General features: G+C 44.9%; 1 protein-coding gene across 6 annotated transcripts in view; it reads left to right on the top strand.

Moving 5' to 3' along the window:
* The window catches only part of TEX2 (testis expressed 2), a 79730-nt gene extending 55575 nt beyond the window's left edge, over positions 1 to 24155 (top strand). For 3 of the 6 annotated variants that reach the window (XM_081161208.1, XM_081161210.1, XM_081161209.1), the window contains exons 7-12: positions 2690 to 2789; positions 11623 to 11755; positions 17330 to 17455; positions 18873 to 19082; positions 20973 to 21093; positions 22611 to 24155. In XM_081161208.1, coding sequence (XP_081017334.1) covers positions 2690 to 2789; positions 11623 to 11755; positions 17330 to 17455; positions 18873 to 19082; positions 20973 to 21093; positions 22611 to 22733 — 813 coding nt within the window. In that variant the 3' untranslated portion in view covers positions 22734 to 24155. The remainder of the gene's footprint in view (positions 1 to 2689; positions 2790 to 11622; positions 11756 to 17329; positions 17456 to 18872; positions 19083 to 20972; positions 21094 to 22610) is intronic. The other 3 variants (XM_081161211.1, XM_081161212.1, XR_014000482.1) reach the window with 2 other exon arrangements.
* Positions 24156 to 24370: the final 215 nt, after the last annotated feature.

Raw genomic sequence — 24370 nt, forward strand, 5'->3', positions numbered from 1 at the left:
TGGGTGGAAAATGGTGGGTTCCCTCATCCCAGAGGAGTTGAGGGAAAGTCTTTTATTTTCATTCTCTCACTTCGCTCATCTTGTGGGCTTTTGCAGTTCACAAACTGACACTCCCTGTGTTATTTGAGGTCAGAAGTGCTGGAAGGTTAGGATGGAGAAAGGGGGCTAGGATCCAGTTGCATCAGCCATTCAGAGGCAGGGACAGTACTCGCTCCATTGCGGCCTCAGCGCCTTCACCCTGACCTCAGCTGCTACCCACAGACCAGAGGGGACCATGGCAGTGGAATATCTGAACCTGCCACCACCCCCGCCAAAGGAACTCTTATTATTATCAATAATAGATATCTGTGGAAGAGCTATTCCTTTTGTAGTGAGTGCTGGTTAATGGCAAGTCAAGAGCCAGAATGGCTGGAGGGGCCTGAGCTATTCCCCATGACAGAGACCTCCCTCTTTCCTGGTAGCCTATGAAGGCCTGACATTCGGAGAGCTCTTTGCTGGCCTTGCCCTGCAGTCTCAGATGGTCAGCCTTGCGCATGATAATTACTCACTTTGAAAGAGCAGCCCCGTGTGTATATGGTGAATGGTGGGTTTAAAACAAGCTGAGTTTCTGCCCCAACAGCAAGTATACCCTTGGCCTCAGCTGGCTGCTTTAACACCGCCGTGGGGCTCTCAATACTTAGGGCCTCTGTGCCGTCTCAGCAAATGCTGCTGTTGCTGCTTATAGCTGCTAACATGCCCCCCCCCGAGAATGTCCCACATGCCTACACGTACAGTCCCTGGTTGGGTTTACTCAGGAGGCTAAAGAACATGCAGTCAGTGTCTGTCACACTCTGGTGCCCTTCGAGTGGGCAGAAGAGAGGTTCTGGTTGAAAAGAGCAGGAGGAAGTGTCCTTTCCCGGCCTTTCCTACAGGGGAGGAAGGAGGCTGCTCCAGGGCCTGGTCCTGAGAGTTTTGATCGAGATCAGAGATGTGGACAAGGAGGGGATGGGGGCGAGCGAGAGATGTTCTAGAACCTTAGAGTTGGGTACTTGGGTGAGTAAGGAGGTAGCCAGACCCTGCTGCTGATCCCCGCCCCCCCATTCTGCTTACTGGTGATGAGAGCCCACCGTACCCTGTGGAGTCTTTGTCAGTCCCCAGTTCCTCCAGTCCCCTCCTTCATCTTACTTAGGTCCTTGCAGGACTGCAGGGTGTAGGATGGGATGGGGTGGGAGGCTGGACAGGCCGCGAGGAAGGACAGCATGCCCCTGCTTCAGTATTCGCTCCCCTGTCTCAGTGTTGGACCCCTGTCCCCAGAGAAACCCAGCACGCTCCTGACACTGGGTATTAGAACGACAATAATAGACCAGAAGGATGGGGGTGCGGCAAGGGCCCAAGACTTTGGCTGCATTCTTGGCCAAGTAGCGTTCTGTAGGCTGATTCAGAGGCCAAGCACATAGCATTGATGCTTCGGAAAAAGCTTTTCCAAACACAGGAACCACCAACTCGGGTGTAGGTTTGAATACTGACTGTCTCTAGGCATGTTTTGTCCATCACAGACTTCATAACCTCTTTACATTAACCCCTCCCCACTGCAGAAAATCAGAGATGAAGTTCTCTGACTGGGGAATCCTGAAAGTATGTAGGTTTCTCTGCAGAGAGACAGCTGAAGAGGCCCAGTCAAAATAGGCTTTAAATTCATGCCAGATGTTTAACGTAACTTTACTTAAAAAAAAAAAAGATTCTAAATTTTACAAAATTATTCTAATGTTCAAATGGAGAAATACTCATGAGAATTAGAAAATTCTGGGGGAAAAGAAGAGGGTCTTGCCAGGTTTTAAAATGTACTATAAAGCTACAGTAATAAAAGCAATATGATACTAGTAGACAACAGGGTGCTCAGTCTCCGGTGTCTTGGGAATCTCATATTTAAAGGTGACTAATTACTGGGGGGAAAATTAAAGTAGATCCCTAATTTACATCTTACACTAAAATTAGAAATGGACAAAAGATTTTTTTTAAAGATACATACAGTCGAGGTAGAAGAAATATAGATGAGTTAATTTTGAAATCTTGAGGCAAAGTAGGAATTTCTAAGCATGATATTAATACTTTTATGTTATTTCCTCTGGAGTAAATTCCTACTGATACTGTATTAGTTGGGCTCCCACTCAAATGCAGGAACCTAAGGGGAGAGTTGAATAAAGGGAAGATTTATGAATGTGTGAGTTTCTATAGAGAAACCAAAAGGGACAGTGCAGCAGCCCAGGCCTGGAGCAGTGGGGAGGGCTGCCTGTCTTAGCAGGAGCTGTGGCCTTTAACAGAGAGAGGGGACAAATGCCGAACAGTACTCTTCTCTGTACCTTACCTCCCGGTACTGGCCTCCTCAGCCACCAAAGCCAACGCCACCCAGGCCCCAGACTCCCTCTCTCCCGCTTAAGTTTCTCTATAGCACTAACCACTCTCTGAAGTTGTGTACTTACTTACCTGTTTCCACCTCTCCAAGATAAACCCCGTGAGAGCAGGGACCTTGCCTGGCTTGTCCACAGCTCTGTCCGTACTACAGTGCCTAGTATGTGGTATGTGCTCAATAAATTTGGGTTAAATAAATGTGTCCCCAAAACCTTGACCAGCATTCCTTCTGAGAGTATGTTGAATTCTAACATTTACCAGGGTACTAACGTTTCATTCATTGTTTACTTCTTTCCTCCAGCTCCCCTACTTTATGAATGAGCTAACTCTGACGGAACTTGACATGGGGGTGGCTGTGCCAAAAATCCTTCAGGCCTTCAAGCCTTATGTTGATCACCAAGGTAACTCTTAATTAACTTTAGAGAGGAATGACACTTATATGAGTATGAAAATGCCTCCATCACTGCAGACAATACCAAGGCTTTGTGTTTGGAGGGGTTTGGGGACTTTTAAAATCATGTATTTCATGTTGGTTGTCTTTGTTCTTAACAGCCAAAGCCTCAAACTGATGAGGATAGATCAGGACTCCCCCTCCTATTCCTTCTAGTCTCTCAGACCCTTAAAAAGTCCTCCCTCAGCCCAAAGATGCTTATGTGCCCGTTGGGGCCTGAACTTTTGAGTGATTTAGACAACAGTGGTTGCAACCCTTGCGGGGTGAGAGGCAGTGACAGGGTTTCAGTCTCTCTCCCCCCTCCCGGCCTCACATGTGCATCTGCCCAGCCCTGAACTCTCTCCAGGAGCTCCTCCTCTCTGTGTATCCACACCTTTACCTCGCCCCAATTTCCAGCTTCCATATTCTTTGATCTCCATGTTTTACATCTTTATGTTCCTTACCACTCCTAGTAGGCTGTTAGGTGTTTGAAAAAGGAAGACGTACTGTCAGGCAATATTTTGAGAGTAAGGCTCTCTGCTGGAGGAAGGTTCTCAGATTTGATTTTTAAGACATGCTACTGACACATTATTTACACCTACTTTTGTGGGTTGGGGAAGAAAGAGTTGATTAGAATGCATAGAGAGTTTAAATAAATGTAAAGACTGATGTGTATTTTGTGGCACGTAGTTTTAATAGGACCTTGATGGAAAATTTAACACATGGGAGTTTGGTGAAAAGAGTAAGCCAGGGTGGCAAGAATAGTCCGTGGGCAGGCAGGGAAAAAAACCTCCCCATTATGGAAGCAGCTGACTTTCATTCTGTAATGTCCCTTTTCAAGCGAACCTCTTCCCCCTAAACTGGATTTAAGTTATTCCACAAATGCTCAGGAACAAGGTAGGGCAGAAGAGAATTACAACTTTTTAAGAGAGTGATATTTGTTTTGAAGTAAATGTTTGGAAAATTTAGACTCCAGCATCTATGCGTGACTCTATATGGCTGTATCAGATGGCTTTTGAACTATATTTAGTGAAATCATTTCCTCTGTTATAAACATTTGATATAAATACAAGGGTTTTATTTCCTAATACTACAGTTAGCAGCCCTATCTCTCCAGCAGTGTTTCAGCTGACGGTGAGCCCATATCTTCATGTTTTGAGCTTCTCATTGATTTCAGAGAAAGGTAGACCCGAGTATTATTTGCAAATTCGGAAGTCCACCTAATACTGGACTTTGAGATCCCCTATAACCACTTAAGTATGTCTATACTTTTTTTTTTTAATATATCTTTATTGATTTCAAAGAGAGGAAGGGAGAGGGAGGGGAGAGAGAGAGAGAGAGAGAAACATCAACGATGAGAGAGTCGTCATTGATCGGCTGCCTCCTGCACGCCTCCTACTGGGGACCGAGCTCACAACCTGGGCCTGTGCCCTGACCGGGAACCGAACCTCGATCTCCTGGATCCTAGGCCGACGCTCACCCACTGAGCCACGCCGGCCGGGCAGTATGTCTATACTTTAATAAATCCGAGTGTGCCTGGGTTTGGTTAATTTCTGGTTCACTAAGAGTAAAACTAGAAAAGATTCTTTGCAAATGATTTAGCTCGAGCTCTATTAACCATATGTGAAATTTTACATCATCAGTGCGTTCAGTGTGTAGCTAGGATCTTCGCTCCGTGTTGGCGTAAAGCACTGCCTGCCTTCCTCTGCCTCTAGCGGGCTCTCGGCTCTGGGCTCTGGGTTGCCCTTTGCTCTCTGCCTCTAGGAATTGACTTGTGGGTAACAAGCTGGTAAATGATCAGCTAACATAACCCTTCTGAGGGTCGGGCTTAAAGAAAGTAAATAATACATGTACAAGCTCTGTTTTCGAATGCATTAGCAGTCTCTTATCTCAGAGCCGAATTTGCCCTTGGTTGAATTAGTAGAAATTTCCAACGAGACGGGAACAGTGCCACAGCTGGGCTTTACTGCATCTAAGAAGTGTCCCTGTGCCTTTGAACTCTGCAGCCTCATGGGGCAGCTCTGAGGGAAATTCACCAACCGTCTAAGTCTGCAGTCTCTTTCCTGTCCCTCTGAAGAGAGACATTTCACTACATCAGCGACTTTCAACCTTTTTCATCTCATGGCACCCATAAACTAATTACTAAAATTCTACGGCACACCAAAAAATGCATTTTTTGCTGATTTGACAAAAAAACCCCAATTTTTATTCATTCACACTGGATGGCTATTGTGTTGGCTGTTGTCATTTTCGTATTTGACAATCAAGGGAAAAGAGGTCAGTGCCCCTGACTAAATAGTCAGGTGTTGCGTGTTTTAAAAATTCTTGCGGCTCACTGGTTGAAAACCGCTGCACTACATAGATCAGAGCTTTAATCCACTTGAGGCTTATTTAACTCCTTTCAGGGCAAATTTTAGAGATCTTCCTGCTTGTGTAACAAGGGAGGAAAGGAATGATAAAGACATAAAGTCTGTGGGTTTTAAAAGTTTGACCAAATTAGGTTTTGCCAAGTCTGCAAAGGATACAAGTGGTGGTAAAACAGAAATGAACACAGAGGAAATACACATTTTGGATTCCATTGCTAAGGGAAACTCTCCTTTTAGGGAATTAAAATCAGGAGTGACTTGCTACAAGGGACTCTGAAAAGCAGAGCTCACCTTCCGGGGAAAGCAACCCAGGGTGAAGAGGCTTTAAAGCTCTCGGGAGAGGCACTTCCTGTGGGGTCCCCCCATACATACCTTTTTTTTTAAATGTTTTTCTAACTTGTGCTTGTTAGTTGGAGGCACATGGCTTAGGAGGGACATTCGGTCCAGAGCTGGTTGGATCACTCCATTCTCCAGATGGTCCTCTTGAGGCAATGGCGTGGTGGCTCTGGGCGCCAGCTCTGGGGCCGGACTGCTGGGTTCACAGCTGACCCATCCTACAGTTTCAGCTGGCAGACCCTCCATGCAGAGGAGCAAAGTCTGTAGTTTCTCTGAATAAAATCACACATTGGCCGTGTTTGGCCTGTCCGGACTACAGCCAGTCTCTAGTATAGTTAATAAGGTTAAACTGCCACCTTCCCCAGGGCATCTTCACTCCCCACCAATGGCAGGTGGCTGGAAACCAGCTTGGGACCTCCTGCCTTATCTCTGACTCCTCCCCACTCCACATACATCTTTAGCCATGGAGTGTGTGTGGGTCTCTTCTCTTCCCTTCAGGACACACAGTGGGGTCCAGAATCCTTCCTCTAACCCCACCCAAAACTGGCCTCCCCTTCCCACCCCTTATCCCCATTCAAGCTGCTGTCTCTAGGGCCAGGCCTCTGGGGTCCACGAGGCCACCCCTCGTAGCCAAGCTCTTTCCCGTTTTATTAACTCTGTTAGGGTAGGTAATGTTTGCTCCTTCATTTATTCAAACTGGACTGTTTAGGAAAGGTAAAAAGGAACATATTACCCATCATCCCACCATTCAGAGACAGCCAAGGTTACCTTTTTGGTACATTTGGTACATTTTTGGTATATCTCTCCTAATAGTCTTTCCCTTATTCATTTAGAACCAAACATGTAAAGAATTGGGCAGATAGACTTCATAGACTTGGGAGGGCAGTCAGAGATGACCTAGCCAGACCCTAATGTATTGTAGATGTGTGATATGTAGGCCAAAGCCCAGAGTGGGTGTGGCTTGCCAAAAGTCACCCAGCAGCTCGCCTTCATCCTGTTCCGTAGCACGTAGCCGGAGACTCTCCGTGAGCCCTGGCTCCCCAGCCAGGCCACCTGCGTTTGGGCCCTGCTGCTTCACTGTCCCGTGGTGAGACCTCAGGAAGTTAGCCAACCACTCAGCCTCAGTTTCCTCATCTGTAAAGTGCTGTCTCCCTTGTTCAGTTGTGGTGGAGATAAATTGTTTCATGTTAAGTGCTCAGAGAGGACAGGTGGAACTTAGTGAGCCATCAGTGTTTTCCTCTGCTGCTGTGTCACAAAGCTTTGTTGGTAAAAAATTCTGATGGGGCTTAGTGGGGACCTCGTCTTTTGGCCAGGTTTTCATGTTCTGTGCCTGGGACCACTGTCAGAATGAAGCAAGGATGTGGACTGTGCTCCTCAGGTTCAGATTAATTCATTTAGTCTTCAGGATGTTTGCTGCTTGTATTTAAGTCTGCAAATAGTCATCGAGCATCTACCATGGGCAATGCTGTACTGGTTTTGCCCTGTTTCAGGATACCCAACTAACAACCCACATTTCAACTGAAGGTGTCACATTCTGTGGAAAGATTCCCATGACCAATAGGAATAGGAACCTTGTCTGTCTTCAGAGACAGACAAGGTACCCTTACTCATGACTGATGGTGTCCACCGTCTACTACTCCTACCACTCATCTTCTGGACTTAACCCATCGTGCCTGGTGCCTTACCCAGTGCTGGGACTGAAGTTGCTCTGCCACCTGGGTGTTTCAGAAACCAGAACCAGAGTCAGGCTGTGACCTACCCATTCCTCCTGTAGCACCCTTGTCAACAGTTAGGAGAGCAGCTGTCCAGGACTGAGCCCAGCGACAGGGCCAGTCCATGGGACTTGGCACTGACAGGAATGGTATGCATGCTCTCTAACTAGATTGTGTTGCGAAAGAAAAATGACTTATACAAAGGGAGAAAAAAGACCCTTTTGTGGATCTTGGTGGGGTGTAGAGGTAGGAATGGGGAGATTGATTTGCGACTGTGACCACCTTGGAAGGCAGTTACAGGTAGACTAAGCTAAAAATGACACCTATCCTAAAAGACACAGCCAAATACAAGGAATGCTAGTTTACTTTGGTATCTGAGCAATATGTCACCAGTCTCTTTGCCAGGGACAAAGCAGTCACTGGTGAGTTCTCCTAAGAGCAGAATAACAAACATCTGCTCTTGGAAATATGTTATTAATGTTCCATTTGAGAAGCTTTGTTCCTTGGATGCCAAATCTTGACTTTCAGTGTGAAAATCAACCACTAATAGAGACAGAGGAAATGGAGGAGCAGATAACATGAGGGCCAAGCTCAGGTGAGCAAGGCTTAGCTTCTCACAACTCCTGAGCCGCAGGTGCCATGTTAAACCTGGTCCAGTGAGACCGATGCCTCTTAGTTATTTTAATAGTAATAAAACAGTTACCAGCTGAGTGAAACTGCTAGATGGATGTGGCCACAGTAGAACTGTTCCTGAGGCTGCGGGGTCTGTTAAATAGAATACCAGGGAGAAGGCAGAGGAACCTCTGTTCTGGTTGTCTCTGGTGATGCCCGCCAAGGCTGTTTATGATCTCTGGTGGCATCACGGTCTCATCTGCACCAGGTGGCCCAGGCATCTTTATTCTTCAGGTGTAAACCTCCTGAGGGCAGGGATTCCTCTCAGTGTCTTTAGCTCTGATATCTTGCACTAAGAACTCAATAAGCATTTTTGGATAGAGTGAACTGTAACTTTTGCTGCAGTCTCCCTCTGAATAATGGTGGTGGAGGTAACTGATCCTTTCCTCATGAAGCTGAAGAGTGGAAAAACAGTCATCTGAGCTGCTAACAGGTCCTTGCAATGAAGATGCACTGAAGCTCGCCATTGTCCTTGTCAGTTGTGTTTTCCGTGTTACAGAATAAAGTGCTGGTTTTAGGGGGATTTGTTGGTAATCAGGCATCACCCTTCACCACTGGACAGCTCCTCAACATGAGGGGCCCTGTTGTGGACTGAATGTTTGTGTCCCCCCAAATTCATATGTTGAAGTCCTAACCTACAATGTGATGGTATTTGGAGGTAGGGTCTTTGGAAGTAATTAATTAGGTTTAGATGAAGTTATGAGGGGGGTTGCTTATGATAGGATTAGCGTCCTTCATAAGAAGAGACCAGAGAGCTATGTTCTGTCTCTGCCATGTGAGGACACAGTGAGAAGGTGGCCATCTACAAGCCAGGAAGAGAGCCCTCACAAGGAACTGAATTGGCCAGTACTGGATCTTGGACTTCTGCCTCCAGAACTGTGAGAAATAAATGTCTGTTGTTTAAGTCACCCAGTTTATGGTGTGTTGTTATCACAGCCCAAGCTAAGACAGGACTCTGTGTTTATGTCCTTTCCGAGAACCTCTCAGGACAGACTGCCTTACTCCTATTTAAAGGCTTAAAAAATTGTCCTCCTCAACCTCTGGTTTCTGTCCTTGAGCACTACCAAGAGCAGATGGTTACAGAAGCCAGCATTTAAATGAAATGCCTCGCAATAAAGTCTTAACATTTGTCAAGAGCACAAAAGAAACAACTGTGTAACTGCCTTCATCCAGATGAGTAGCATTCAGCTCAGTTAGGTTAAGTCACCACTCGTGGAATAGTGTATGTCCCATCTTCACATTGTTACTACATATGTCTTCAATGGGAAGACAACCTTTCTAGAAACTGTTAATTTCATCTTCCAATCTTGCAAGGCGGCAGCCTCCTGACTCACCCGTTATGTAACTAGCTGGCCTTGGCTCCAGGTTGTTGTGCTCCCAGGTTTTCAGGGTGCTTTCTGCCTGCTGCATCTTGTCACAGAAGCAAGTTTTTCTTGCACCTAGTGCTAAAATTGTCTTCCTTCCCTCACCTGAATGCAAGCACGTCATATTAAAGTAATTTGTTGGAATATTTGCAGTTTGTGTCTATTTTTAAAGGTTCTCAAACCACTCTTGACTTCTGCATATTTTCACTGAGAACCAGGGCTGAGCAAGGCCCCATGGGTGGGCCTCATGGGACATATACAATGATATAAAACACAGACCCTGTCCCCATGCATAAGCTCGGTCAGATGTCCACCTCTCGTCCCCTCCCCTGCCCAGACAGGGCTCCCTGGCTGCCAGTGCAGCCCCTTCCCTCGTGGCCCTGCAGCCTCCTCTGGTCTGGTTCTGTCTGCCATGGCAGCAGCACACTGGGCTGGAGCAGGAGTTGTGGCAGTCGGGAAGTGGGCTGGCAATGGCAGAGAAAGGGAGGAACCCTGGCCAGGATGTGCCGGCTGCTGGGCCGGAGCACGGAGGTCGAGGAACTTCCCTGTGACTGGGCTCCATGTGCTCTTCCCTTCTCTTCCCTGCCTCAGCTCTGGGAAGGTAGGGCATGGACCACATGTCACTGAGGGAATGTCCCAGTGACAGGAGCATGGGCCAGAAGCCTACTAAGCCTGTGTTCATAGTCCTGGATTTAAAAACAGACAAACAAAACCTCCCACTTTATAAGAAGTCAAATTCTGGTGCCTTTACTATGACAACCTTCTAAGGCAATAAATACATACTATTAATATTTATTAGAAACCTGACTAGAATTGTCAAAAGAAGTGAATATGTCTGAATATGTGCAGCAAGCCGGTAATTTGGGCCTATTGATTGTAAAGTTAAATAAAGCTGGAGATATAGAATAAATATTTTCTTTATTGATGTTCTTTTTATATTGAGTTTAACATCTATTAATATCAAGGCTTTTGCCCTGACCCTTCTTCTGGAAGTGATTAATGACTAAAGGTCTTTATGAAAGCAGATGTGCCCTTTATTTCCAGTAGCAGTACCTTTGCAGAACAAGCTAATTGATGGTTTCTAACTGCTTAATGTAAGCAAGAAATAAAGCAGTTTTGTCAGTTGCTACAAAGAAGACAATCACAACTGGTCTGCATATCACTTAATTAAACCAGGTCATTCATGGAAAGTGATTACCTTCAATTATGATAAAAAGAATTTGTTGAAAACAAATTGGAAATCATTCTGCCTTTGGTGAGGAATTATATACCATTAGTGCTTCTTGAGGTTAAGCAGAGCTTTTAGCTGAGGTTGTGGCCGAATGGGGGATAGGTTATTTACTGTAATTGCTTGGAAATGCTGCTGTGTATGAACAGTAGTTTTAGATTAATTTTCTCCTTCCTTTAAACGTTGTCATTTGTCTTCTGAGGACCTCTAGGAGTTTTATTAACATTTAAACACCTAATTGAAGGATCATATTTTGAAGGAAAGTCCATGAGATATTATGTCGCTCTCAGTCTGAAAAATCCCAGTCTGTCCTGTCCTACCTGCCAAGTCACAGAATGTTGGTGGAGAAGGTCCTGAGGTGACTGGTCCCTGTTTGCATTTTAGATTCCTGCTGGTGGCCATCCCAGTGAAATGGCCTCTTAGATATGATCTCATTGACATGAGTAGCTTTTCTGAGGAATAGGCTCTTAAACTAAGATACAAAGTGATTACCCAGCTTTATCTGGATAATCCTGGGGTTCAAACATCAATTCTTTTGTTTCCATTACTAGGCAATTTCCAGAAAGAAAAGGGTTCTAAAAGTTTTTGTCACTGTCCTTATCACACCAAGCTAAGTCTGAACCACTTTCTGTGTCCCTTCCTCCCCCCCCCCCACAATTGTAGATAATTTTAAGAAAGACATTGGCTCTCACTTGCCTCTAAAGAACAGCCCAGCTTGCGGTGAAATGTCTTGTATGTACCTCTCTTCTGCCTCGTAACTGGCTGGGAATCAGCACACCTCGTCCTGGCTCTGCCTTGGGTCAAGCCACCCTCTCACTAAATGTGAGAAGAACCCGGAGGATGGGACCCTTCCAGCACGAACATGTGCGCTGAGCTCACTGTGACCATTTTAATATTGAAATGCTGGCAATTTGCCAAGTGCCTGAACCATTTCCAGAAGCTTCTCTTTTCACGATTTCCTCTTGCATGCCTTAGTAGTACAGGCAGTATATATATCTATATGTCTGTAGACTTTCAATGTGATTCCAGTTTAGATACTTTCAAATATAAGTTTTTATACTGTCATTTATAGCCATGTTTTTCTGGGGGGAAAAAAACACCTTCTGTTTTTTCACCATTTCTCCAGGACTCTGGATCGATTTGGAAATGTCCTACAATGGGTCCTTTCTGATGACTCTTGAGACCAAAATGAATTTGACCAAACTAGGTAAAGAGCCTCTTGTTGAAGCCCTGAAGGTTGGAGAAATTGGCAAAGAAGGGTAAGGGGCTATATGAATTTACTAATGCAACCCTGGGGAACCAACCTCTCCCTCCAGCCTTTGAGAAGCAGGTTCGATGTGTAGTAGTCCCGGGTGTTGAGAGAGCTCCCATGTAAGTGCTCCTGGACCACAGGGGGTTTCAGGGAATGGTTCCCTAGTTTCATCACCTGCACACTGCGAGTCCTCACTTCTACTCAGCGCCTTTGGGCCTCAGGGCTGCTGGTGGGGCACGCAGCATCGATTTCCCAGAAAGCATCATTCACAGAGGCCAGCAGGGCAGGCTTGTCTGTGCAATAAAATGCTCTGTGACGAACATCATTTCGAAAGTACCCCTTCCAACTTCCAGCCACAAACAGCCATGTGTGGGCAAGGCTAGGGTCCCTAGGGGTTCTATATGCTTTAATCACAAGTATTTTTAATTCCTGATGGACTTTATAGCCAAGAGGGTGCTCTTAAAGTGTTTTGAGATGCATTTTCCATAGCTAATACAATATTGACTTGTTTAGTAAATGCCTCTCTTTGTAGAAGATACTGCATCTACTGCCCAGAGTTTGATTTAGTAAAATTCCAAATTTGTGGGCTAATTAATAAAGTTTGATTTTTTTTTTCTTTCTTAAATGCTTAGAATGGATAAGCTGGAAATATTACATTCCCTCACACCTTTAAATGACGGACTACAAATTTAAATTATATAATTGTTTTGACCAAACTAAAAATGCCCTTTGAAGTCTGCTTCTCACATTTTTAGTCCCCTGCATAGAATTAGCAGTATGATGACAGGGACATTTCACAGGAAGCCACCTTCTCAGAGTCTGAATGTAAGACACAGACTCTTAAATTTTTGCTTAGTTAGGATACTGACCTGATACTTCTATTTATATTGTGCTAATAGCAAGTGGGGGAGCTGGGTCATACATTCAAGAATGTTATTTTACTTAGATTATTCTGATATATCCAGGCTACTTAAGGAAATGTACCAATTTTAATAATTGGAGAATTTCACCTGCTGTATGCAATCTAACCTGTATCTGTGCTATTTCCCTTTCCTTCTTCTATTTGGTAAAATGTGTTTGGATTCGGCAATCTGTGGATTTTATTTTCTGGTGAGTGGTATTTATTAACCCTCCGTGTAGCATTTCATACCCTGTCAGTGCTGAGTCTTGTTTGGCCCCATGTGACGCCACTATCATCATGTTCCTGGACATAAAGGCTCAGTGTGTAGATCTGAGAAGACTGAGATCAGGAGTACTTAAGAGGCTTCCCCGGCGGGGAAAATCATACAAACTTCCTTGATTTGAATTGCTGGGGGATCTAGTCCTATGGCTAGACTCAACTTCTGTCCCTACACACACACCCTGTCCATCCCCATGCACACCTGAGCATCATTAATCCTGCCTCATGGCAACAGTTGCAGAACCAGCTGCCTATAAAATGCAGCATGTCAGGCAGCAGCAGTCTTGAACATGAGATCTGTCTATAAACGGGAGCGCGACAGAGCAAACATTCGTCAGCATTTGTACAAGGAGCCCTTTCTGAAAACAGCCTGTGCTGGCTCAGAGCTCCTGGGACTCCATTGGAAGGGGGTGGTGTCTAGGGCAGCAAGTGGGACCCCAATATGGCCAGGTCCCTGAGATCCTTGCCACTTAGGTGTTTCACGTTAACTATTACTCATCTGGCTCTCTTGGCACAATTTCAGGTTCACAAACTGGCAGATCAGAGGATGGACATGTTTCTAAGCAAACAGTCTTCTCTAGACTGTGTGAAAAAAATCCTCTGCTTTTGGAATGCGATGGTGTTATATTTAATTTGTAATATGTATCTAAAGTACCTTTTTTCTAGTAGAGCCTGATATAAAATGTTTTGCTTCTTCCTGTGAAGTTGTTAAATTTTATGTTGACATGTAAATTGACTGTCATGTAATGTTAAAAGCAAGGAAAAATACAATCCAGAAGCACTTCGCTTGGGGTGGGCAGATGAGCCTTTAACCCTTTTTTGCATAAAAGACCTTTTTGAGGATCTGAGAGCTCTGGATCCCTCTCCCAGAAAATGCCCACATGTTGTACCATTTGGCTCTCAATTTCTGGGAGCAGTGAGAGCCTCTGAAAGCCCATCTGTACCTAAAAACCTAATCCCAGAGGTGATCCTAGACTCCACTCACTTCCTTAGTCCTGCGTATGGAATCACACAGGCTACGTGCTGGAGGAGAGGCAGAAGTCAGTACGCACCCAGCTGTCACGCATGTGCTCTTCGGTACTGACATTTTCCCTGATGTTAAACCTCTCCGAGGAGCAGTCTGAAGAGTTGGCCAGCAGCAGCCCTTTCCCTCCAGGCACTCCCTGTAGGTCCAGGGCCTCATTTTCAGGCAAGGGCTTGTTCCCAGCTGTCCAGCTCTGCAGGGTCTCTGCTGTGTGTCTGCTTTTCTCAGCCCCCTTCAAGTGTATAAATGATTGTGCCTGTGGGAGGTCTGAGGAGATGCTGCTCAACCTGTGAGAAGCAGGTTTTACTTACTGGTAGAAGTTGGTTCACATCTTCCCGTTACTGCCCTGAGGGTGATGGTGAGAAATTGAAATCGGTGCTTTATTCTAGTGAAGCCCGTTTCCCTTTGAAATGTGTATCCACTTTATATTTGCAGACATTTTTCCCAAATAGTCTTGTTATATACATAGTTAACAACTTTGAGGCAGTAATGTACTCAGTGGAATTCAGGTAGTGAGCTGAGCAGTCTTAACTCTAGGAATTGCCTGAAGAGGCCAACGGGAGTCGGCCAGGGAAATGTTCTGCGTGTGACCGCTCTTTAATAAAAGGTGGCCTTGGAGTAGGGCATTTCCTGTAAGGCGCTTGGCCTATTCATGCTGTACCATTGCAGCCTGGACCCGGTGTGCATGTCCACGTACAGAGGCCTCCTGTCAGTGTACCCTGAACCACCTCCACTGTTGCACCTGAGACACTGTCACTAGGTCCAGCTCTGTGGATGTACACACATGTGTGTCAGTGGCAGATGTGTGGGACAGATTTCTCTTAACTAAAGAAAATGAATACACTCTATGAGTGTGGGCCCCACAAAGCAGTCACCTCACTGGGCTGTTAATCTAGTTGTGCATCCTTCACTTAAAGCATTCTGGAGCTGCTCTTTTAGAATTGCCTCTGGAGTCTGTGACATTCTTTTAACTGTCCTGAGTGACAGAAAATCATCCTGCTGTGTAGATTAATTGGATCTTTGAGAAATTGCTACAAGTCGTTCAAAGCCAATGGCAATAATGAGACCAAAAAATAAAATGTTTGGTCTGAGACAGAGTATCAGTGATAAAATAATTCACTTTTTCTTATGTGTCTGGCTCCAAACACATTCCCAAAAAGATTTTTAGCAGAGGCAGCAAAACCACAATAAGCCTTATAAGGTGACTCTTTGGAAGGATACACACTCATCTGGAATTCTAAGGTGTGTTTTTAAAAATTGGCTTTATTAGTTCTAGCACATCTTATGTAAATAAGGATGTGTGCAGTGTGTCTTTCCCTGAAGTTCATGCTGAAATCATAAACTGAGATCATAAAATGCACGTTCAGTTATAAAACTGAGTATTAGCCAAACAGTTACACATTTAATTAGTAAGTGCCATGTAACATAGCTCCCCCTGCAGAGAGTAGAGGTAACATTTGGTCAAAATCAGAATTTTATGTCATCTGATCTGCTTTAACTGATACAGCATTGTCTAAATTATTCACCTCCAGCCACAAAATTTGTCCTATTCTCTGCCCTGCGGCAGATTAATTCGAGAACCTGAGAGCTCACTGCAGTGCTCGGCCTTCGGCACCTTCTGCCTGGGTCTGGAGGCTGCCAGATGACAAATGCCGGTGAGGACAGGAGGGGGCAGTGGCTCAGCAGGTTTCACTGTGGTCCCAGAGCTTGAGGCAGCCTTTCGTGCTGGTGGGCAGGGACAGGACACAGATGCCTCACCTGCATCACTGGGTGAGGGCCAGGGAGCCCAGTCACGCCCCTAGAGATGGATACATTTCTGAGATGCTTGTGTTATCCTTGGGGATTTGTGTCCCTGACTTTCCTCATCTCAAGAGCCTATTTAAGTGTTTTTGGAAGTTATCTTTTGCTAGGTACATTTAAAATAGAGAAGCTCTAGTGAGGGCTGTCTGTCCATGGGAAGCTGTGAAGTCACGTTGTCACCATCGAACACATAACATGTTTCCGGGACTAGCTGGCCTCTGATGGAGGAGGAAGGACCTCAGTTCGGAGCTGTTGCTGTTGCCCTTTCCCTGGCCAGGGACAAGAGGCTTTTGTGTCTGCAGAGGGAGTTTCCCTTTAACACTACACCCAGCCTGTTGGCTGAAGGGCTGGCTCTAATGTTTCAGAGCTGGGGTTGAGGAGGATCCGGGTGTCCTGCCAGGGAGGACACTCGTGGGGTCCTCTTACAGCCAGGCTCCTGTTTCAGGGGCGGAGATTTCAATCCTGCCCGCCCAGTGCTGGGGCTTCTGCTGGGCCTTCAAGTCCACACCAGCGTGTGTGCCCTGCCCTTGGGTGCCCTTGGCTCCGGTTGGCTAGGAGATGACTGCTCAGATAGGCTTCTTCTGGTGGCCCAAGGGCAACATCAGAGGAAAACCCCAAAGGATTGCACCTGCAGGGAGATGGGACCTAAGTTCTACTGCCTTGCCCCCTTGTTAAAAATACAAGGCCCAGTTTCTGCTTGGTGACCATTTGGTTGCTTAATAGTGTTCAGAGACTACTCTGTCCTTTGTTCATTTTGTCCCAGTTAAGTCTCTGAGCCTCAGAATTGGGCCCTGCCCGTCTGCCTCCCTGAAGTGAGGCCATCATCCAGGGAGGGAGCTGCCTTTTGTGGGGCTGAAGCTCAGCCAAGAAGCCCCCAGTGACCCTGAGTGGGGACCCTTGGTCACGCACTGCTGCTTGGTGACTCAGCAACCCTTGGGCCTCTGGAAACCGAGTGTCCAGCCTGGACAGTCCTGAGTTCTCATGTCAGTTGCTTCCTAGAGTCCCTTGAGATTTGTACTCTGTAGTTGTTTGGTTGTTGGCTTTTTCTGTGACCTTCAGGAGCTGGGCCAGATATGGGATAAGAAGGGGTGTTGAGTCTAAATAATTTGGAGGTAACAAAACCACAGTGTCTTAGTTTTTGAATCCAGCCCATCAAGGGACTTGTCTGAACATCCTCATCATTGGCGAGGGGTGGTCGGGTCTCCCACAGACGCTGTCACCTCACCCTTGCAACAACCATCACTCTTTCCAGTCACCCTCCCACTTGGCAGTTGCTGCACTGCTGAACCCATTGCATTTTGTGTCGGTGCACCAAACTCCCACCACCTGTCTTGACGCATGCGCAAAAGTGAGCTCTTTGGACCCAAGCCCTCTGTACCTCCCAGGGGACTTGGCTCTGAAGTGTCTCCTGGGTCACCAGTCCAACCCCAGCCTCTGGGATTGGCCTCTTCTTTTTGGGGTGGGTTGGGGAGAATGATGACTCGTGTGGTGGTGGTGGCGGCGGCGGAGCAGCTGTGCTCTTTCTGAGCAGAGCCTGGGTGCTGGGCAGGCTGCGGTGGTGACTCTGTCCTGTTCAGTTTCAGGCCCAGGGCGTACTGTCTGGCTGACAGTGATGAGGAGTCCTCCAGTGCTGGCTCCTCTGAGGAAGATGATGCACCAGAGCCCAGCGCAGGAGACAAACCACTTCTCCCAGGGGCCGAAGGGTGAGTGAATCCAGCTCCCGGGCTCTGTAGCAATCAGGGCAGCAAGTTGGGAGTGAGCTTTTTCCCTCTTTCTCTGTGGTCTTCCTTCCCCCTTAGCATTGAGTGAATGGTTTTTGCATTAATAACCCAGTCAGTGGCTTGTCTAAATTCCAGGCCCAGAAGCAAAAAGACCCATATAGCTTTCTTTACTTAAGAGTGTCTCAAACAAAATGGCTTTCTTGGGCCACTGGAGTAATATAACTGAAGGGCGTGCTTATCACAAGGAGCACAAATTATACAACATCGCCCCCTGGTGCTCAGTGGGGAGCATTACTCTCCTTTCATTGGGTCACAGGTCTTTCTGTTGAGCCTCTAGTTCCTACAAAGCTGAGACATTTGGGGATTTCTTTGGTGGATTTTGAAACTGTGGATCACTTAGCTGATCTTTTGAATCATTAACTTCATTTCTGGGGCTCTCTTTGTCTGTTCCTTGGACTGTGGAATGGTCAGAGTGCTTAAACAGCCTCTTTGTACGGGTCTTTTAATTATTTAGAGATTATAAAGTACCAGAAGCATCTATAAGAAAATATCAGCCTATTCACTTTTGAAATCCTACAGAAGATGGAAAGAGAACCCAGATGTTTGAGGAGCTGGTTCTAAAGTTTGTGTGCATTGTTTAAAATCTATCCTAGGAATGGTTGCTTTTCCCTATACACTTAGCCACACTTGCTGACCCTCTGGAACTGTGGGGGACTGTGAGAAGCAATATCCTCCCTTCTCAGGCAGTCTTTTGGTAGATATGACCAGATACAGGAGCTTGCCTTCTTGGCCTGCTAGCATGTCAGCTTGATGTAGCATTTTTCTTTGGAAGTTCCTAAGCCCATTAAAAAATAGTTGCCATTCAAAGTTGGTATGACACCACCTAAACTACAGTCAGTAAAAAGTTGTTTTGTGTCCCTATCAATGCAGTATGATTTCTTAGTGCCATCTAGAGATGGTGATATTTCTCTAAGAGGACACATTCGGTATTTGAGTGTTATAAACATGAGATGCCTTCTCAGTTTGCCCTATGAGAACTTTGTGTGACCCTCCATTGTCAAGACTCGGCTCTGAGTGATCTTTCCACCTTATCTGAAGTAGTAGTTTTCAACTGGGGATTTTTTGTACCCCAGGGGACATTTAGCAATGTCTGATGACATTCTTTATTTTCATGAAAGGGGAGGAATGTGCTAATGACAGTAGGTAGAGACCAGCAATGCTGCTGAACATTTTACAACACACAGGACAGTCCCCGCAGCAGAGAACTGCCCAGTCCAAAGTGTCAGCGGTGCTGTGGCTAAGAAACTCTCTTCAAAGTTAAAGTGAATAGAGCCACAAAGCTTTCGTTTGGGAAGGAGCAAAGTTTATATTAACACCCATTTGTGTTCTTGGTGTAAAGGTTTGTTGGAGGCCATCGAACAAGTAAGATTATGAGGTTTGTTGATAAAATTACCAAGTCAAAATATTTCCAAAAAGCAACGGAGACAGAGTTCATTAAAAAGAAGATTGAAGAGGTCTCCAATACACCCCTGCTGCTAACTGTAGAAGTACAGGAATGTAAAGGCACCTTGACCGTCAACATTCCACCTCCCCCAACTGACCGAATATGGTACGTAGAGGGGCCTGGGGACCACTGCGATCTTCCTTGTTGCGTGACCATAAAAATCCCGGCCTGTTTACCCCTGACATTATGGAAAGTATCTTCTCCTGGGCAGAAACACTTTCAGACGTTTTTCATGGAACACACTCTCCTGTGAATGGTTAATTCACCTTTGAAGATTCATCCTCGCTTGTTAGGAAGAGGCAGGGTCGGCAGGTAAAGCTGATGGGCTGAGCTGTTTCTATGTGTGATCTTCCTACTCTCTAGAGACAACTTTTTCCACCAGGAAGAAGAGCTGCCATTTGTGGAGCTCTCGTCTGCCGGCCTGCGGTGTAGCTGCTTTACCTGGTTGGTCCTCACAGCATCCTGTGGAGTTAGGTGCCGTTGTCCCCACTCCACAGACGGGGGTCGCGCATTCAGCAGAGGCCAGGGAGGTTAGGGAAGACTTGCCTGAGTCAGGCCTAGATGTTCAGGAGGCAGGAGCATGCGCACATGGGAACTGTGGTAGGAGGCCTATCCAAGGAGTTGTAACTGAATGAACTAGTGGTTCTCAGCCCACCTGTATGTCACAGTTATGTGGGGACTTGTTAAAGTTATTCCCAGCCCAGGACCCAGGATTCCTGGGGTGGGGAACTGGCCAGGATTGAGAATCACTGAAATAAATCATTCATGGGTCCAGCAGAAGAAAATCGCTGTTTTTGAATCTCAATTTAAAATTAATATTCCACATCCTATAAAATGTACTAAGTGTATACAGGATTGCACAAGAGATTCTGTGGTACCAAGATAGCTCTGTTCTATCATAGAGTGAAACCAACATGCTAGCAGTACACATCCTTAGTGTTCAGAGGGTTTGTAGGAATGATCCAAAGAGGATTTTTGAGTTGACTAATAATTTAATGATGTTATTGGTGTTTCCCAGTAAAAACTTAAAAATACCATTTTAGATTTTATTTTTTAAAAATATTTTCATTGGAAAAAAATGATAAAAAAAGCCTATAATCTTACCATCCAGAAATAACCAGTTAATACCTTTCTGTACGGTCTTTCAAACCTAACTAAATTTTTAAAAAAATACTAAGAGTTGATAACATTTCTTTCCCTTCTAAGCTTTATCAGTTATAAATGCCACTGCTCAGTGGGAGATAAAATCGAAGGTCTCTACGATGCATGCTCAAAGCTGAACCATTTAATGGTCCACAATGATAAGTCTAGATATTGAAGGTGTTTAGAAACATTTATAGCAATTTGACATTTTTATTGTTTTTTTAAAACATTGGTCCATGACAGATTGAAGTTTTCAGATAGTTTGATAGCACACGGTCTGTTGTCTGGATACTTTATCACTAGTTCTGACTGCCAGTCTGTTCCATTGAGAAGCCTTAGTAGGCATGATGTGGCCTGTGGAATGAAAATGCAGGTTTTCATAGAATGTTCTGTTTACATACACATATTAGGAGTATGGGGAGAGTGGCCACTTCTCTCAGTGGTCCCATCTTGGGAGTGAGAATCAGAGAGGCACTTTCGCTTCCTGCCTTATACACTTGTATATTTTGGGGCTTATATATAGACTACTTTTATAAAAATAGAAACAAAAAGGTTGTTGCCATTTTAGGAAAAATAAAGCCCAGGTTGCTGGCTTTTCCTCTGGGGCTTCCTGGCTTTCCCAGTTTGTCAGAACTGTTCTCAGATCATCACACCCCTGCCCTGTACGCAGTCCAGGGCACGAGTCCACAGTTCATACCTGCTGTGCTGAATTACTTTTTAGAAGGGATTATCAGAATAAGAACATTTAAGTAGTGGTAAAGGCCTGTGTAAATGAGGAATGTGTGCTGTTGGTACTTGTCTGCTTCCTTTCTTTGCATCTAAACGTGGTTATTACTTGTCTTTTATAAAAAGGTATGGTTTCCGGAAGCCACCATATGTAGAGCTGAAAGCTCGGCCAAAACTTGGAGAGAGAGAAGTGACTTTAGTTCATGTGACAGACTGGATAGAGAAGAAACTGGAGCAAGAGTTTCAGGTACGCCTGCAGGGTCATCTAGTGTTTCACAGAGGCTGGAGCTCTGGGTAGGGAACAGAGGTCTGAACTTCATATGGGTCAGGATCCTCTTGAGGATCCTCACCCCAGGAAAGTACACATATGGTCAAACAGGTGTAATAGTTTCAAAAACTCAAACTCATCCACAGCACCCTGTTTAGCCTTCAAAAAAGAAACCCAAAAGGTGGGGTCAAGTCTCAAAATGACTGTCTTGTACAGTAAGCTTGGTGAAGGTTGAGCCCTCTGTTTAAGGGTGGGCCATCTTTGGATTATGTGGGCCCACTACCCATGGTCAGTGAGGTTGCTCCCCCCTGCACCCTCGTGTGATATCCACCTTGCTCAGTTTGTTCAGTTCTCATGGAAACCCTACCCCCTACCCCGGAATCTAAAGATGCACCAGGCCTGTCCCTCCCCTGTGGATCCTCCAGGGTAGCCTTGGAGTTTCCTAAGCCAGAGCTCACTCTTCAGGCCTGTCTTCTACATTCTGCCACCAAGGGTTAATAACAATGTAGCCGAAGCCCTGGGATGAGCTATTTTTATCAAATTTTAATCAGATATTTGAGGCACAGTTCTTTCAAGGTTTTATGGATTAGCAATTTATTGACTTTGTACTGGATTTCACCTTTAGAAGAAGACACATATATTTTTATAGTGGTATGTTTTGAGTTACTACCTTGAAAATGGTATTTTTATTATTTAAAAGCTATAAATTAAATATAATCGGAAACCAATTTCTGGAAAGCTTGTCATCACCAAATAGAAAAGTGCTTTGAACCTAATTATGGGAGACACCTTGTGCCTTCAGTTAGAAAACATTTTATCTCCCTAGATTGTACGTTAGGAATTCAAGGTCATCTTTTTTGGGGGTATCAGGGTATGAGGAATGAAAGAAGGAACAAGGGGGCAGAGGTTGGTGCCTGGTATTTTTTAGGCAAATTGGGAAGTGAAAGGGTAAGTGCTGCATTCTCCCGTAGCCACCTGTTTTTGTTTTCATTTATGCTTTTGGAAGAGAGCCTTACTGAAGGTTGAATGTGTTGCCGTAATTCACTTATGTAAGTCTATTTCATATACAGGCAAAGCACCATTACTATCAACCACTGATTATCCTTTGGGTAACTATAGTAGGATTTTTTGGTCTGGTTCTGGTTTTTAAAAAAAATTATACATTTTGTTGCTAGATTTAAATGGATAAATTCACTTGGAGTATGTCTTCTAGAAATAATGAGCAACTTAGCCAGTGCTCTTAAAATAACGTCAAGTCCATTTGTCAGTTTACGAATAATTTCATTATATGTACATGAAATCAAAGGTTGCTTCTGCCTTCGGGGCTGAATTTCCTGGGTTCTTGTGTTCATAGTGGAGGAATCAGTTTGGAATGTGTAGGGAGTTGTTTAATCTGTATTTTAAAAACTTGTCTAAAGCCTAATGATCAGAGCAGGGAGGGTGACAGCCTGAGAAAACAAAGCATTTTTCTACACGGCTGCTCTTTCTCCCTACAGAAAGTTTTTGTCATGCCAAACATGGATGATGTCTATATCCCTATAATGCACTCAGCCATGGACCCTCGCTCCACCTCCTGCCTCCTGAAAGACCCGCTTGTGGAGGCTGCTGACCAGCTGTGATGGGGGAAGACCTGACGTTGCCAGTATTACAAGATCTAGCTCCAGGTGCGGGGTTCTTGGCTACCGTCTGTGCTGTAGCACAGGCCTTTCCTCTTGCCACAGCTTCTGCCCTCTGCCTGCCAGTGCCCATTCCACTGTGAGGTGTCATTCCATGCATCCAGCAACTGGTGTCTGGATTGCCTACTGCAAAGCTTTGACTCAAAGGAGATTGGATGAATCATCATGGTGGATCCAGAGGTTATGTGACTCACACCATTGCTTTTTTTGAGTCTTATCAGTTTTTGTGGCAACAAAAGAGCACAGTAAGAGCAAAGCTACACCTGGAAGGCTTCCTTCCCCTCGCCTCAACTCCAAAGCTTTCCTCAGGCAGCCAGAGCACAAATAGAACATTTTCTCACTCCTAGTTTGTATGTGAAGCAGTCTCCACATTCTGAGGATGTCAATGTGGTAACATGTGGAGGGCGGGGAATGGAATTTTGTAAACTATTTCATTGGTGACAAAGAGATATGCATAGCAACTCACTTTCCTTCATATTAAATTGTGCATCTTGGAAGCAAGTAGCCATAGAACATACACTCACACATGATCAAACCATCCCAAGCCTTCTACCAATGAGATACAATCACTTGGTTCTAATCCCAAATGGTTTCCTGATCCGAGCACGTGAAAACGTCAACCACATAATGACCAGATCACCGTCTTCTAGTGTGCTCCAGGAAACTTTATATAGGTATCTAAAGGCTTTGTTCATCTAATGGTTTGGGATGTTTTGTGGTCAGTTTCCTTTTCTAATGACCCAAACTTAACAGCTATCATGAGAGTCAAGACCAAAAGCCTGCTCAACATCAAACACTACATATCTCAAAATTGTGATATTTCTTCAACGTTGCCAACCTTAATTTGTGCATTTGTGTCAGAATGTTTAGTTTACAAGTGTGGAGGCCGTAATTGTATAATTTGCTTTGAGAAGTACATAATGATTGTTTAAAGCTGCATTTAACATCAAAATTACGTTGGGTAATTTTTGATAATTTACATGTGTACTAAGCTAATAGTGGTTTTTTAAAACAGCACCTTGCCTGAACATGACCTTAAAGAAATTAATATATTGAAAAAAATATTGGAACCCTTCTTTGATTACTTTAATTGCACCATTAAACCACTTGACTTAAATTTGACCATTCCAGTCTGTGTGCTGTTCTAATTTCTCATTGTGTAAGCCAGTTTGCCAGTCAGTCCAATTGTCTTGTTCACTGGTCTTTAAAAGTTCTGTGCAATAACTAAAGGCAAAGGACTAGATGCACTACTGTGTATTGTAGAGACGACACATGACTGTACCTTATTGCACTTAAATGGTATGTGGGGGATTTACAATTGCTTGCGTTGTTTCACAAAATAAATATCTCATGTCAAATACTAGATAAAAGCATCTGTTATTTCTACTGAATCCTGTTTAGATAATAGGCACAGAATACAGTGGGTACAGGGCCATCCGCTGCCAAAAGCAGCTTCAGTGTTCCTGAGTGATCACTAGACCAGCATTCTTAAGGATCCCAGATAGTCACTCACCACACCTGACCTGAGCTAGGAGCTATTATCCTCGATTCACATTTAACCCGAGGGGGACAATCCTGAA

Source organism: Miniopterus schreibersii, assembly GCF_964146895.1.
Source record: "Miniopterus schreibersii genome assembly, chromosome: 16".
Taxonomy (NCBI): domain Eukaryota; kingdom Metazoa; phylum Chordata; class Mammalia; order Chiroptera; family Miniopteridae; genus Miniopterus; species Miniopterus schreibersii.